Below are 15,828 nucleotides of genomic sequence, written 5' to 3' on the forward strand. Positions count from 1 at the left end.
GTGACAAATTTACACCGGTAGAACAGTTAAGTGTTGAAACTCTGAAATTGTGTGTCATTGAACGACGCAGACCTAGTGAGCGAGCTAAAGTAACTGATATGGACGTTTTGAGCTAATACTTATTTCCTCTTGATGAAATGTTTTACGATGGTTCTAGGAACAAATAAAATAAATATGTTTTAATCTTAATATGTTTTTAATCTTAATCATTGGTTAATCCTAAGATATCTGTGGCAGCACCAAAAAATATAATAAAAAGAACTGTCAACAAGGCACAAAGGAGACAACAATATCCGCAGTTCCCGCCAGTAGTAGTTTGGAAAAAGACAAAGCAGCACGTGAATAAGACGTAAAAACATAAATCTTAACTTTAAGAATATTTTATAATAACTAAGTATAAGAAATAAATAAACTTATCCATTACCAATACGGAGTGTTAAATTAACTTATCCATTACCAATACGGAGTGTTAAATTCGAAATAAACCCCAACATAACAAACCACTACATTGGTGACCAAGCCGACGTCGAATATATAAAAAAAAATGGCTACTCAAGAGCAAAAGATAACCGAAGACACTAACCCAATCAATGAAAACGCAACAATCACTGCAATAAAGCTGCCGATGCCAACATTAATAAAAAACAACATTGACCTTTGGTTTATTCAGTTGGACTACTGGTTCCAAGTCAACAACATAAAGGGCGATACTCAAAAGTTTGGCACAGTTATCGCAGCATTGGATGGATCGCTGTTAGAACAGATTTATAACACAATACAGAATCCACCAGCAACTCAGAAGTACGAGGCTATCAAGCAAGCAATAATAAAAAACTTTGCGGATAGTGAACAAAAACGCATACAAAAATTAGTTAGTGGTTTACAGCTTGGGGATAAAAAGCCATCCCATCTTTTAAGCGAATTGCAACGTATTAGTGGAAGCAAACAAGACGAACAATTACTGAAAGGGTTATGGTTACAACGTCTTCCTGTAGAAGTACAGACATGTCTAGCCACAATTCAAGTGGAACTACCTAAGATGGCGGAATTGGCAGACAACATAACCGAAACAATCCGTATAAACTCAACAATGCAAGGAACTTACGTCAATGCAGCTAACGTCCCTGCAGCAGCTCATATTCAACGTGATGCACAAATCGAACAACTTCAACGAGAAGTGACCAGACTGACGAAAATGGTCTCGAAATTATCAACCGAACACCGCTCAAGAGCAAATCAACGTTCACGTTCAACATCCAGAAACCGGCAATGTCATGATGATAGTGAAGAAAAGACCAGTACAAATTGTTGGTATCATAGAACATATGGGGCAAATGCAAAAAATTGCAAGCAGCCATGCACATATGGCACAAAAAACTAAAACCGACTTCGTCTACGGCGGCAGAGGAAGTTGTAAACGAAACATCTACAAGACTGTTCGTCTATGACAATAAGACAAAAAAATCATTCCTAATAGACACGGGTGCAGATGTTTCACTTATTGCCGCCAAACAAAAAAATTCAAATACAAACAATAAGAACGAAAGAATACTCTACGCAGCAAATGGTTCTATGATCAAAACATTTGGAGAAATAGAGATAACTCTAGCTCTTGGCTTACGAAGAAATTTCACATGGCCATTTATTATCGCAGATGTAAACACTTCAATCATCGGTGCAGATTTTTTAAATCATTTCGGATTAATAGTAGACATAAAAATGAAACGATTGATCGACACATCAACAAAGATTTTCTCAGCCGCAAGTGAACGTAAGGTAAATGCGCAAAAAATATCAACTGTGAACACATCTTGCAAAATTGCAGATCTACTAAAAGAATACATCGACATTACTAAACCAACACCGACAAATCGCCAGGTGACCAAAGTCACTCACCACATATTAACAAAAGGTCCACCAATATGTGAGAGACCACGTAGGTTACCTCCAGACAAGCTAGCAGCAGCAAAAGAAGAATTCCAAAACTTAGTCACAGCCGGAATATGCCGTCCATCAAGCAGCAATTGGGCTAGCCCCTTACATATGGTAAAAAAACCAGACGGTAGTTGGAGACCTTGCGGAGATTACCGTCGCTTAAATGCAATCACCATCCCAGATCGTTACCCAGTTCCTCACATACATGATTTTGCACACATGTTATATAACCAAAAAGTTTTTTCAACCATCGACCTGATTAAGGCATATCACCAGATACCAGTTGAACCGGGGGATATTCCAAAAACGGCGATCATAACTCCATTTGGATTATTTGAATTTACTAACATGACATTCGGACTTTGCAATGCAGGTCAAACATTTCAACGCTTCATTCACGAAGTATTACGAGATCTCGAATTCGCCTTTGCCTATATTGACGACGTCATTATTGCATCAGCAAACGAGGAAGAGCACAGGCAACACTTGCAACAAGTATTCGAACGATTCAGAAAACATGGTTTAATAATAAACGTATCAAAATGCGTTTTTGCTCAAAACACAGTAAAATTTCTTGGTTATCTCATCAGTGAAAAGGGCATTCAACCTCTACCAGATCGAGTGAAGAGCATCAGCGAGTACCCGCTTCCAACAAAAACAAAAGAATTAAGAAGATTTCTAGCATTACTTAACTTTTATCGCAGGTTCGTACCAAACGCTGTAGATTCTCAAACTGCACTTCAACAAATGATAAAAGGAAACAAGAAGAACGACAACACACCGTTATGCTGGACCGAAGTGAACAAAACAATCTTCCAAAAATGTAAAGATGAACTAACAAACTCGACACTACTTGTTCATCCGTCAAAAACTGCTACGCTTGCATTACAAGTAGACGCCTCGGATAAAGCTCTCGGCGCAGTTCTTCATCAAGTGACAAACAGCACGTTCCAACCACTCGGTTTTTTCTCTAAACGATTAACAGATACACAAAAACGATACAGCACATACGATCGTGAGTTGTTAGCCGCATATCAGGGCATAAAACATTTTCGACATATGTTAGAAGGTCGTGAATTCGTATTAATAACTGACCACAAGCCACTCACGTTCGCATTCCAGCAAAAGTCCGACAAGGCTTCACCACGTCAAGTCCGTCAGCTTGATTATATAGGTCAATTTACAACGAATATCGTTCATGTCAGCGGAAAAGACAACATCCCAGCAGATTTTCTCTCGCGGATAGATAGTATTAGCATCCCAAAAATCGACTACGATTGTATAATTGGATTACAACGATGTTGCCCACAACTACAAGATATCAAAAACAACAATTCCATCGAAATCAAACTTTTATCTTTACCAACAATATCAGATAAAATTTATTGCGAAGTTTCAACTGGGCGAATTCGTCCTTACATTCCGCAGAAATACCGGCTACATATCTTTAAAGCTACGCATGGGTTGTCTCATCCCAGCATTCGGGGCACAACAAAAATGATAGCTGAAAAATTTTTCTGGCCTTCTATAAATGCTGATATCAGAAACTGGACCCGACAATGTATCCCATGCCAACGTTCTAAAGTGCAACGTCACAACCGTTCACCTATTTGTCAATATGAACTCGCTGAACACAGATTCGAACATATAAACATAGATATCGTCGGCCCGCTACCACCATCAAACAACTGCACATATATATTAACCATCATCGACCGTTTCAGCCGATGGCCAGAAGCAATTCCGATCCCAGATCAAACAGCGGAAACCATCGCAAACGCACTGATTACTCAATGGATCGCACGTTTTGGCGTACCCTTACGTATCACAACAGACCAAGGAAGACAATTTGAATCTTCATTGTTCAACCAACTAGCTGAAGTTATCGGTTGCAAACACTTACGAACTACGAGTTACCATCCTCAAAGTAACGGAATGGTGGAACGATTTCACCGCACATTAAAAGCAGCCTTAATGTGCCACCAAACAACTTCTTGGACAGAAGTTTTACCAATAGTATTGTTAGGTCTACGCACGACTTTTAAACCAGACATTGGAGCTTCTGCTGCTGAAATGCTATATGGCCAAACTCTACGTTTACCGGGCGAAATAGTAAGCAACCCTAGCCACAGAAATATAAATCAACACGATTTCATAACCAAGCTAAGAGAACAAATGCAGAGCGTCAAGGCAACGTTGGTATCGCATCATATAGACCGAGGCTACCACATTCAACCGGCTCTAAGCTCAGCCACGCATGTATTTATACGAAATGACAAGGTAAAACCACCATTGACGCAACCTTACGATGGTCCTTACCAAATACTAGAGCGAAATGACAAGACGTTTAGAATACTGATCGAAAACAAAGAACAAACAGTTAGCATAGATCGTCTTAAAGCTGCTTTCATATGTCCCGATACAGACATTGACATCCACAACAAATCAATGGTATACCACACTCCAAACAACGTTAATGGCGACCAGTCTGTGCGACCAAATACAACAGCTAACCTGACAAAATCAGGACGCAACGTTCGCTTTCCAACCAAATTCAGTGACTCCATCACTTAGGGGGGAGTACTGTGGCAGCACCAAAAAATATAAATAAAAGAACTGTCAACAAGGCACAAAGGAGACAACAATAGCCGCAGTTCCCGCCAGTAGTAGTTTGGAAAAAGACAAAGCAGCACGTGAATAAGACGTAAAAACATAAATCTTAACTTTAAGAATATTTTATAATAACTAAGTATAAGAAATAAATAAACTTATCCATTACCAATACGGAGTGTTAAATTCGAAATAAACCCCAACATAACAAACCACTACATATCCTTATAGCAGATTTGTTTTGAATTAGATGAATGTGAAGCATCTCAAAAATTCTAAATGATACGTTGTCTTATAGAATTGGCTTGCTTCAAAAGCTTTCAATTTGTGGGGTTATTATTATAAATATGATAAAAGTTAAATACATTTGTTTTGTCATTATTCAAGTCATCTATTTTTGATTTACCTGTTAAAAATAGTAATTTTATTATGACTTTAGAGTCGAAGAATAGGTCCCTTCGAGTAAGATTTGTATAGTTCTTCTAGATCCAAAATGGAAGGGAGTCCATAATGGGCAGATTGATAAACCGTTGAAGAGAGTAGTTTGAGCAGTAACATAATGGGAATATGTACGGACTCAGATAAAAATTTTTAAAACTATAATCTAGTTATAGACTTTAAAATTTAAGATGTTTCGTCAGCTCATCATAAACAAAATGTACTACCAGTTAAAATGTATTTGTTTATCTTTTTCCTTGTGTAATATCGAAATATTTTACATATTTTGATAAAATATGCGTACAAATGTAATAATATATAAGTAATATTCTCAATTTAAATATGCATTGGTGAAGTACGTTCAGTGGCATTCAAAAAGTGGAGAAAATAATTTCAATATACACAAACTCAGTAGTAGTCCAATAAAAATAAAATTACAATTACATTAAAATTATTATTTTGCTATTAAATTACTTTTATTTTATTTTTACTGTGCATACATTTATTTAATTATATAAATTTGATATAATGACTGCATATATCAACAGTACGTTCAGAAAAACGCACAAGAATTCTCTATTGGAATAAACAAAAGTCACATGCAGGGGGCGCTACAGCGTATCAATTTTGCCAACATAATAAACGCAAAATAATGACAAAAGAAAACACAAAAATGAGAGCGAAAAATTTCACGTTGTTTTGAGTGACGACTTTTTGATTAATAATTTTTAAACATGTTTAATGAATTTAAATATTGAAAAAATATCAAAATTTTGTTTTTATTAAAGTTTACAAGCATAGTAAGGTAAATAAATAAGAAAAAAGTTCGTACTGCTGTGTGCGCGGGTCGTTCCAAGCCTTTAACGCATCGTCTTTTTAGCGATGTAAATTATTTTGTGTAGACAAACAAAGAAAATTAGCTTCCACATTTGTTAAAATATTGTTGAAAACTTATATTAACTGTCAAAATTTATCAGATTTGTTGTTGCTTATGATAAAATTTTCTTGCAAGCTAATTGTCTCTACTTAACCTCAATACGCAACGTAATGATTGAAATGGGAAGGACCCGAATTGGGCCAAATTTGCAGACTTGAAAAAAATACGAAATACCATATCCGAAATCCGAAATCCGATATCCAAAAACCAAATAATCAAATAATCAAAATTGAATGTTGCAAAAATATGTTAATTATGTTTTACCTTTTGTAAATTGTATGCATTATATTTTAGTTTGGAATTACGCTATAACTGACTTCTATCCCATTATTTAAGTTACAAAAGAAGTGATGGTGAAGAAGAAGAGGCAGCCAGATGCGCACGACGATGGCTCATCAACCGATAGCACCGATGAGAGAGGTTTACAAACTTCACCAACAGCAGGCAGCTGCCAGCATGTAAAAAAGTCGGTTGATGCGCCAAAATTAAAGAAATTGTTGAAAACCAGTGGCTTGGCTAGTGATTGCGGGCAATGCAAAAAAGCTGGAGCCACTTCTCCCGCCACTGAGGCAAGTGAGTCACTAAACGATAACAGTTGCTTTGAATATGACAATACGTTGTGGCTTTGTCTCAAATGCGGAACGCAATTATGCGGCAGGTCGAAGAATCAGCATGCATTGCAGCATTTCAAGGTAATCAATAACGTAAATCTGTTATTCAATATGTTATAACCTTTTTTTTTTATAACTTTTTTAGACACCTCATTCGGATTCACATTCACTTACAATGAACACCCGCACATTCGAAATCTGGTGCTATGAGTGTGACAACGAAGTAAGTGCCAATTCCAGGAAAAATTTGTTGGACTGTGTAGATTTCGTCAAAAAATTGGCAGCGAAACCACAGCCTTCAGATTTGACTGCGTTAACTACAACTCTTGAAAAGACAATTGTAGCTACCTGGGAGACACTCCAACCAACAGTCAACAGTATAAATAATACTGCTATAGCGCTGCCTCCACCACCACCGCCAGCACCACCTGCACCAGGCATGGCAAAACGTGTAACAAAGACCGCCAAAGGCCCCTTAGAATTAAATAACGATGTAAACAATAAATCCGAAGTTTACGGATATGAACAATTACCCAGAGTGCGTGGTTTAACGAATTTAGGAAATACATGTTTTTTTAATGCTGTTATGCAGTGTCTTGCGCAAACTCCATACTTATTAGAAGTGCTGAAGGAATTATCAGAACCAGGCGAAGAGTAAGTTAAAGTCCATGTATTATTTTTATTTTCTTTAGTGTAATAAATAAATAAATTGAATATTTAGGTTTACACTTCCTGGTGGAGTATTTAAATATAAAGATCAAAGCGATATGAAATTGCCACCTATTAAGGGTACGTTATCAGTTTGGGGTGGGCTAACATCTGCGTTGGCTAATGCTTTAGAAGAACTGCAATCTGGAGGTAAGTGTTATAAAATCTCAAAGATGGACGATTAATTAATTTTTATTGTGTTAAAGGTGGTGTTTTTACGCCTGTCAAGCTTTTTGACAAACTCTGTACCAAATGCCCGCAATTTCGTGGTGGTGATCAACATGATTCACACGAACTCCTACGACAGTTACTTGAGAGTGTGAGGTAAATTAACATAGTTTTATTTTTAATTGTATTTATAAATTTGACTGTTTTTTTTTTATTGCTGTACTTGAAATTTTATTCCAATTGCTGGATTTTTTATTTATTGGTAGTTTAAGTTAAAAAAAAAAATACTTTCGAAGCGAAATATGTAGCAGAGCTATACTTTTTCAAACAAAAACTTACAAAAAAAGTCTTAAGAGCATTTTATAGAAGTTTAAATCTTTTAAGTCAGTGCCATCTAAATCTCTATTATGTTTCTTTGAAGTTGATTATATCATCAAGCGAAATAAATGGTCTCGGTATCAATTCTTTAGCATAGCTTAAAAGCATTTAAGCGGCAGAGACTAGATATACTGATATCTGAAATGTTATGCTTAAAAGGAAGGGGTTAACCTGGTAGATTATCAGGTTCTTTCAGTATAGATCAAATAAGGCGATCCAGAGAAGAGAGTCAAGATGCTACATGATGTTAACCAAAACATGGTTAAGTTAAGTAACCTGTAGAAATCTATATAGCAGATTAGATGAGAGGCATAACGAATATGTGTACATGCGTCAGAATATGGTTAGGTAGGAAAGAAAACATCAAAGGGAGGCAATTGTTTAAGAACAAGATTGGATTGCGGATGTTTTAAATTTTGATTTGAGATAATCCGGGTAAAGGCATAGAAATCTGGCGACTTCAATGTGATAGAGCATTTTTTGTTTCAAAATTTCTATAAAATAAAACAAAAGTAAAATAAAGCATAGAAAATAAATGTTCTAATTCGAGTATACTTAACCCATTTAAACATAAAATTTGAACATTTTTTAATTCGTAATTTTATTATTTTATAAATTTACATTAAAAAGCAAATGTAATTAACCATTTTTTCAATTATAGATCGGAAGATTTAAAAAGGTACCAACGTGTAATACTCCAAAATTTAGGTTATAAAGATAAAGACATTAATAGTGTTTCTGAAGAGATGCGACAGAAATGCAAAATATATGGTAATCAAGCAGCTGATCGCATTTTGCGACCTGATCAAGTGTTCCGTGGTTTTCTTGTATCTACACTTACTTGTCAGGATTGTTATAATGTGTCATCAAGGCATGAATATTTTCTAGATGTGTCATTACCAGTAAGCGTAGAAAAACCTCAACCACCACAAAGACGAAAATCCAGTCCTGACAATGAAAGTGGTACTAGTTCGTGTGCAAAATCAACATCTGCTCGCGGTACAAAGTCTACGTTACATATAAAGAATAAATTTTTATTGGAAGATGGTCCTGTTCATAATACTAGAAGCAGCGGTGGAGCAGATGGTGCTACAGGAAACGATGCTATGGACGATTCTTCTAACTCATCTTCGGCAGAACAATCGGATGCAGATGTTGAAGATAATCTAGTTGATGAAAATATAACAGAAAAGACTGTGCGTCAACCATCTACTTCACTTTGCGATACGAATGGAAATAATCAATTACAAAGTCCAAATAAGCCAGAAAAAAGAGGAGATTCACCAGAAAATGCAGATAAAGATTCACTTGAAGAAGACGAAAATGGTAAGTTTAATAATTTTATTAATAAAAACTGTATAATTTTATTATCCGTTACCGGTAGATTCCGGTATAGCCACGAGTCCAGCAAACAATGGTAGCAATTTCCCGAGTGCTTCGGAAAGCAATTCCGCAGTTAATGCCAGTTTAGTGAACGTTGGTATCAGCGTTAAAGGTGCAAAAAATCTACGACGTAATTTTAAATCTACTAATGACGATGCACTTTCAGCTCAAATGGAAAATCTTGAATTGAAGGAACAACAGAATGCGACGCGTAAAAAAGTGAAACGTGTAAGAACCCTAAGTCATTCGGATTGGAGTACTACTATAGCGCCACGTTATCAATGCGAGGATGGTGAATGTTCTGTGCAATCATGTCTGAATAATTTTACAGCAATTGAATTGATGACGGGCAACAATATGGTAGGTTGTGAGAATTGTACCAAACGCATTAACGGTGATAATCCAAAGGCGAAGACAGTCAATACTAATGCAACGAAGCAGTTCCTCATATCCAGCCCGCCGGCTGTATTAATTTTACATCTAAAACGTTTTCAGTTAGGACCACGTTGCATATTCCGCAAACTTACACGAGCTGTAAACTTTCCAATGATATTGGATGTAGCACCGTTTTGTGGTTCAAAAGTAAAAAATTTACCCAATATTAATAGAAAACAAAAAAAGCTACTTTATGCTTTGTATGGTATTGTAGAGCATTCAGGTGGCATGTACGGTGGTCACTATACAGCTTATGTAAAAGTACGTCCAAAACCGGCGGTCGATGACGCGAGGTGGAAATTTCTACCGCATGGTAGTCGAGCCGAACTTGATCAAGACGATGATGTACGTAAAAAATTGGACGAAATATTAGCTAGAGAAAAAGCCAGAGAACTACGAATGAAGTATTCCAATGATAGCGACGATTTTTCTGATAGTTCAACATCGTCTTCGGATAGGGAAAATGTCCCTGAATCACCAGATCTTGAGGGTGCTGTCGGTGGTTACGAGGAAGCGTTCAACGTTCAAGTACCTTTGGGTAAATGGTATTATGTTTCCGATTCACGTGTGCAAGAAGTACAGGAGGATGACGTTTTAAGAGCGCAAGCTTATTTACTCTTCTATGAACGTATCTACTGAAATATATGTACTACCAAGAAAATATGTACTAGTTTTTACATTATAAATCGAATCTAATACTACGGGTTCGCGCGACTTACGTCTTAAATATTTAATATATATTATTTTTTGTTTTTTTTAATGTTATTTTTGTTTTGTAAAATTTCGTTTTTTCTCTTTAAGTTCAAACATATTTAGTAGAAACTACATTGCGAAAATAAAATGATATTTGAATTAAATTTGTTTAATGAAATGAAATATTTAAGAAATAGCTTTAAAGGAAAAGGAAATTGATTTAAACAATGTATACAAACTGTGCTATAAGAACATATATAAGTGATACAATGAAATGCACTTAAACTATTAATTATTTATTTGTACAACAATATAAATTCTCCGATCGAGTCGAGTTTATTCGTTTAATCAACCAACGAAGATTTGTTAAAATTAAATTTAAGGCAGCTACGACTTTTATGAACGAAAAAAACAAAAAAAACTCATATTTATGAAGAATTAGCTTTTGTATGTTTATATTTTGAATTGTAATTGTAATTGTTAATGATAATGATATGAGATAAATATTTTCTTTCTGTATATTTATAGCACATATATATGTATATAAACTGTTTTAACTTACTGCACAGTATTTATGCTGACGTCCTTTAAATCCTGCTGTACGCGTATTCCTCTTTCTACGCTAACGTAACATAGAAAATTGCATTATTTCCTCGCATTTAAAGTAACTCAAGGCAGTGCTCTTAAGTTTTACTTTAGAACCCGGCCTATACATTTTACATACTTAATTTGCTGTATTTTTAAGTAAGCATTTTTAATTTGGCTCAGAAGCGATCATTTATTGTATTCTTATTATGCTAAGCTAATAGGTTTTATTTAATTCTTTATTTTAATTTTGTTAATTTGGGTAATTACTTAAGACTTTGAAATAAAACTTATACGTATATACCTTTATTAATTAATCGTAATATATAATATGCAAATGTAAAATGTAAATGAAAAATTTTAAATTGTGACTTGAAAATTTATTATGAAAAAATATCGAATTATAAAAAAAAACCATTATTATAAGTAAAATTAATAAATTCTAATGTACGTCAATATTAATTTGTCTAATTTATTATTTATGATTTTCTTTCTAGATTTTAACATAAATAGTTTTGGTGAGCGAATACGCGCTTATTCATTATTTTAAGTTCAAGCACTTCAATTGAAGGCAAAGATTAGATCTGCCTCAGGGACCACAAGATTGATCCGATCAAAAAATACTTAAAGGATAGAGCCCTGAAACTATTTACGAAAACTGATAGGCTTACCAACACCGCTTTATCGAATCTCAGAATGGTTACAGGTTCCTCATGAAGGTATGCAGATCTGAGGTCAATTATTGCTTAGTCTGATGAAGTGATAAACAATAATCCAGTTAAAGCGTAGAAAGGAGTTATGAAGAGACCTCATAGTCAATAGAGAGTAAAAGTGCTCAAGTGTACTGACCCAACTAGCCTCAAAATAATAATTAAATCTAACTTGAGTACAAATGCATTCAATAAAAGGTACACTATTTACAAAGGGGTCTCCAACAAACATTTACGACCTATCAAATAAACTACGAGTATTGATAAACATTTTTAAAGCGTAGATGTACTGATTCTCTTTCAAGAGGTAACAATTTTAGTACATGTTAGAAATTTTATCTAATGCATATCTGGAATCTTATGTACACAAATTACTGATACTAAATTACTAATTTTTAATTAATTAATCTGCACGTAAATCGAGAACATGATTTATACTCTTATCTATATCAGCGGTTGGTAAAAGTATAAATAGAGATTTCCTGGTGTGCATGTCTTAGTGTGTTTTCTTCTCCTCGTGAAGCATAGGGCCTCTGTCGTAGGTCTAAGCTAAACTCTATTGGGTGTTTCGCGGCATATATCATTCCAGTTATAATTTCATTTATAGAGTTCTCCGTTTATAGTTCTGCGTTATGTTTGTGCTTGTGCGCCACGCTTTCTAAAGCCTCGGGGTTTCGAGCTTAGTGCAGTTCTTGCAATATGGTTCGCAAGTCTTCGATGGTGTACGACCAATAACTGAACATTTATTAACTGAAATAATTTCAATAAGATTTTTCTAAAAAGATAACTATTTATCTTCGTTAACTCTATATTCACTATCAACTATAATTATAATTTTATATTATCATTAATTCATTATATGGTATCATTGCATTCATATCATATAATTTTATATTAAAATGATTGATTTGCGCCCTATTGATTAATTGCTCTTTTCCGTCGTACTGGTAAGGTTCCTTTACTTTGATTCAGGCCAGCTTAAATTAGTGCCTTATCTACACCTACACTCTTGCACCTCATGCCACATAAATTCTTCCTTGTATCTCATCTCAACTCTTGTATTCCTCTCGCAATCAATTGACATTTCCTGGACTTTGAATATAGATTTTGCCGATCTTCGAATTTTTTTATTATGCCTTATGGACTTGCCTGGTATTCAATATGAATAGAATGACTAAATTCAAATTGGATTAGTAGGTAGTCATCGATGTTAATGAATGATTCTGATTCGTAGACCTAGAGACTTTTAAATCAGCAATTCATAACTATAATTTATATGTTTCTCTCACTTCTATTAAATATTTATTTTTGTAGTTCACATTTTTTTAATGGAGTCATAGTTATATTGCACATTATATGTATATTTATCTTTAATAAACAACACACGCCTTGAGCGATAAGGAAAGTATACATGCATTACTATATAGTTGACACGCTTTTTATAAAGAGGAAAAAATATTATGGTTTATGATATACATCACGTAAACAGTGTATATGACAAAATATCAAAACTAACAAAAAACCAGGCGTATATTGATTTAACTAATTTAATTTTAAAGTTTATATTTTTTATTTTCAAATATATATTAATATTTATTGGGTATACAGTGCGTAAGGTAAAATTTCTCATCTGATTTTTGAATTTAATTTGCAATCAAACCACATATGGTACTAGAAAGACCAAACAACAAAAACAAGAAAAAAAATCATAGAGCTTCATTATAAATATTATAATACAAAACTTAGCAGAACGTAGTTGGGGCAGTTACTCGTGTACCTCTCTGAACTGTTTCAAATCAAGACTGATTGTTTTTCTTATTCAAGGACTGTAACTAGATAAGAGAACCGTAAGTAATATTTCCACAAACGACCGATTCCATGTCCGGACAAACAGTCAATTTCGAGGACCAAGTGTCTTTCAACACCCACCTAAGGGATATCACAAACAGATCCCCGCGGCTAACAACAACTACAACAACCGCAGGTAATGGTAGGTGGTAATCGAGTTGAGTTACTGATTATAAAAACACAGTTTATAAAGAACAAATTTATTACTAGGAATGCAAGACGGGAGTTCAACAAAATTTCAAATACTTTTATGTGTTCCAATCTAGAGAAGCGTTTAAAATATGTATAGGTACTAAAAAGTAGTGTCATACTGAATATACGATGCTACGCAACTGAGTGGATACTAACCTCGTAAAAATTCAAAATATTCAAAAAAAAAAATGGAGTATATTCATAAGGTGTTGACCTAATTCTGCTAAAGATCTTCCTTATATCATGGAAGAAATTGAAAACTGGTTTATATATAAAATGTATAAAATATTGGAGGTATTGAAGAATATTAACAGATATACTTTACTTATATACTTAACACCGATAAATATGTTATGCTATGTACTTACATATTTAAATATATTTCACCTCTTCCCATAGAAGTCAAATGTACTGAATAAAAACAATTTTTTTTATTTTGTATTTATTTTTATTTATTTTTTTGTTTATACTATTTATTATGTTAGAATTAATGTTACTTAATTTTTTTATTTTTATTTTCTGAATTTTTAATACTGTAAACATTTAATGACATATTAATTAAACTATAAAGATAAGTATTTCATGCATGTATATTGCAAAATTAATCACAAATTTTTTTTTGCTCGATTGTTTATATATTATATAGATATAAGAATAATTTTGATAACGTATAATATGTTTAATATTTTACAATATTTTTTTTTCTATATTTTTAAATAATATTGTTTTTTAATTTTGAATAAATAGTTTTTTTAATTACCAAATCACATTTTTTTTTATTTTTTAAAGTTTTTTTTAATTACCAAATCACATTTTTTTTATTTTTTAAAGTTTTTTTTAATTGTCAAATAAGAATTTTTTGTTTTTAAAGAATTTTTTTTTTTAATTAATCGTAGAGTTTTTGCTCGTTCTTCCTCTTCAAATTTCAAAAGAAGTATTTATACTTAAAAGCCGCTTGAATGATAACCCAATCTGGTGAGGCAACGATTAGCACCAAATGGAAAACGATGAAAATCATCAAAAGGACGACAATGTGGCAATTGCGGAAAACCCATACCACCTGGCATCAAAAATGGTGCAAATTCGGTGGGACCGTGATGGCGTGGTCTTGAATGTGGGCGACTTGCATGATGATGTTTATGTTTCCTTTCTACGTCGCATCTGGAATTTGCACGCGAACGACAGCGTTCATGTTTGTGCTTATGTTCTCCATGATGTTTCTTGTGGTGCTTATGTGCCCTTTTGCCACAACGAGAATTGTCGCGAGAGTGTGAGCGTGAGCGGTGACGGCCATGACGTCCATGTTTACGTCCATGTTTTTTATGTTGTTTAACAGCTCTGGTACGTGAATGATCACGAGATTTTGAACGACTTTTATGACGTCGATGATGGTCAGGAGTTTTGTTTTCTTTATTTACGGCAGTATCACGTGAGCGTGAGTTTTCACGAGAATTTTCCCTAGAATTTTCTCTTGAGTGTTCTCTAGACTCTTCTCTAGATTGTCCACGAGAATGTCCACGAGATTGTCCACGAGAATGTCCACGTGAACGTCCACGAGAATGATCTCTAGACTTAGAACGATCACGGTTATTATGATGTTGTCGTCTGCGGCAATGTTTTCCACCTTTCTTTTTCTTCTCAACTTCTGAATCACTGGAACTTGAACTTGAGCTTGAACTACTGGAACTCGAACTGGAAGATGAACTTGAGCTACTGCTGGCATCACGACTTTTGCGTCCACGTGAACCTGAACGTGAACGCGAACGATTTCTGCCACCATGATGTTTACTGCGTTTACACTTTCCACCTGACTTTCCAATTTCTACTTCGTTTAGCTGCAATTGAATATTGAATTGTTCAATTGCTTTCTCCAACATTTTCTGAGCCTTGTACGCTTCTTTGATGGCTTTCTCCAATAATTTTGATGTTTTTTTATCAACCTTGATTTTGTGGGTTGACTGTGGCTCCTGTTGTTGTTCGGATACCGCATAGTCTTCAAGGCTAGCACTTAGCTCAGCAGCTAATTGACTTGCGTCTTTTTCAGCCATAGCGTTTCAATTTAATTAATATTATTTTAAAGCAATTTCACAATATTGTTTATTTCACTTGGAAAATTTTACAGAACGTTTCTTTTGTGTCGTCTCTTAAGAACCACTTGTCTCTTGTAAGAGTAATTGCCGTACTGATTTTCATGCTT

At 34.3% G+C, this 15,828-nt stretch overlaps 3 protein-coding genes across 6 annotated transcripts; 2 read left to right on the forward strand and 1 right to left on the reverse strand.

The window, feature by feature from the left end:
* Window positions 1-544: 544 nt before the first annotated feature.
* Window positions 545-1,381, forward strand: LOC119667132. Its single transcript, XM_038076420.1, has one exon. The coding sequence runs from the start codon at window positions 545-547 to the stop codon at window positions 1,379-1,381; it is 837 nt and encodes a 278-aa protein (XP_037932348.1).
* Window positions 1,382-5,474: 4,093 nt separating this feature from the next.
* Window positions 5,475-10,721, forward strand: LOC119671548 (ubiquitin carboxyl-terminal hydrolase 45). Of its 4 annotated transcripts, none has more exons than XM_038082239.1 (8): window positions 5,475-6,196; window positions 6,257-6,612; window positions 6,677-7,185; window positions 7,253-7,389; window positions 7,446-7,563; window positions 8,447-9,111; window positions 9,170-9,280; window positions 9,335-10,721. In XM_038082239.1, exons 1-8 carry the CDS (start codon window positions 6,154-6,156, stop codon window positions 10,240-10,242), a joined length of 2,847 nt encoding a protein of 948 aa, XP_037938167.1. In that variant the 5' UTR covers window positions 5,475-6,153; the 3' UTR covers window positions 10,243-10,721. The 4 variants fall into 4 exon arrangements, with proteins under 4 accessions (XP_037938167.1, XP_037938166.1, XP_037938168.1 ...); XM_038082238.1 differs by having other exon boundaries at window positions 5,475-5,788; window positions 5,996-6,196; window positions 9,170-10,721; XM_038082240.1 differs by having other exon boundaries at window positions 5,475-5,788; window positions 6,215-6,612; window positions 9,170-10,721.
* Window positions 10,722-14,478: 3,757 nt separating this feature from the next.
* Window positions 14,479-15,828, reverse strand: LOC119671549 (pre-mRNA-splicing factor 38B-like). The gene has a single exon (XM_038082242.1). The coding sequence runs from the start codon at window positions 15,677-15,679 to the stop codon at window positions 14,576-14,578; it is 1,104 nt and encodes a 367-aa protein (XP_037938170.1). The 5' UTR covers window positions 15,680-15,828; the 3' UTR covers window positions 14,479-14,575.

Source organism: Teleopsis dalmanni, chromosome 1, assembly GCF_002237135.1.
Source record: "Teleopsis dalmanni isolate 2A chromosome 1, ASM223713v2, whole genome shotgun sequence".
In the NCBI taxonomy this organism is placed as follows: domain Eukaryota; kingdom Metazoa; phylum Arthropoda; class Insecta; order Diptera; family Diopsidae; genus Teleopsis; species Teleopsis dalmanni.

What these genes read in the sequence shown, in the direction of transcription:
- LOC119667132 (XM_038076420.1), top strand. Translation starts at nt 545, where the DNA reads ATGGCTACTCAAGAGCAAAAGATAACCGAAGACACTAACCCAATCAAT.
- LOC119671548 (XM_038082238.1), top strand. Translation starts at nt 6,154, where the DNA reads ATGTTGCAAAAATATGTTAATTATGTTTTACCTTTTGTAAATT. An exon ending in TGTTTTACCTTTTGTAAATT is followed by an intron (nt 6,197 to 6,256) that starts GTATGCATTATA and finishes CCATTATTTAAG; the next exon opens with TTACAAAAGAAGTGATGGTG. An exon ending in CAGTTACTTGAGAGTGTGAG is followed by an intron (nt 7,564 to 8,446) that starts GTAAATTAACAT and finishes TTTCAATTATAG; the next exon opens with ATCGGAAGATTTAAAAAGGT.
- LOC119671549 (XM_038082242.1), bottom strand. Translation starts at nt 15,679, where the DNA reads ATGGCTGAAAAAGACGCAAGTCAATTAGCTGCTGAGCTAAGTGCTAGC.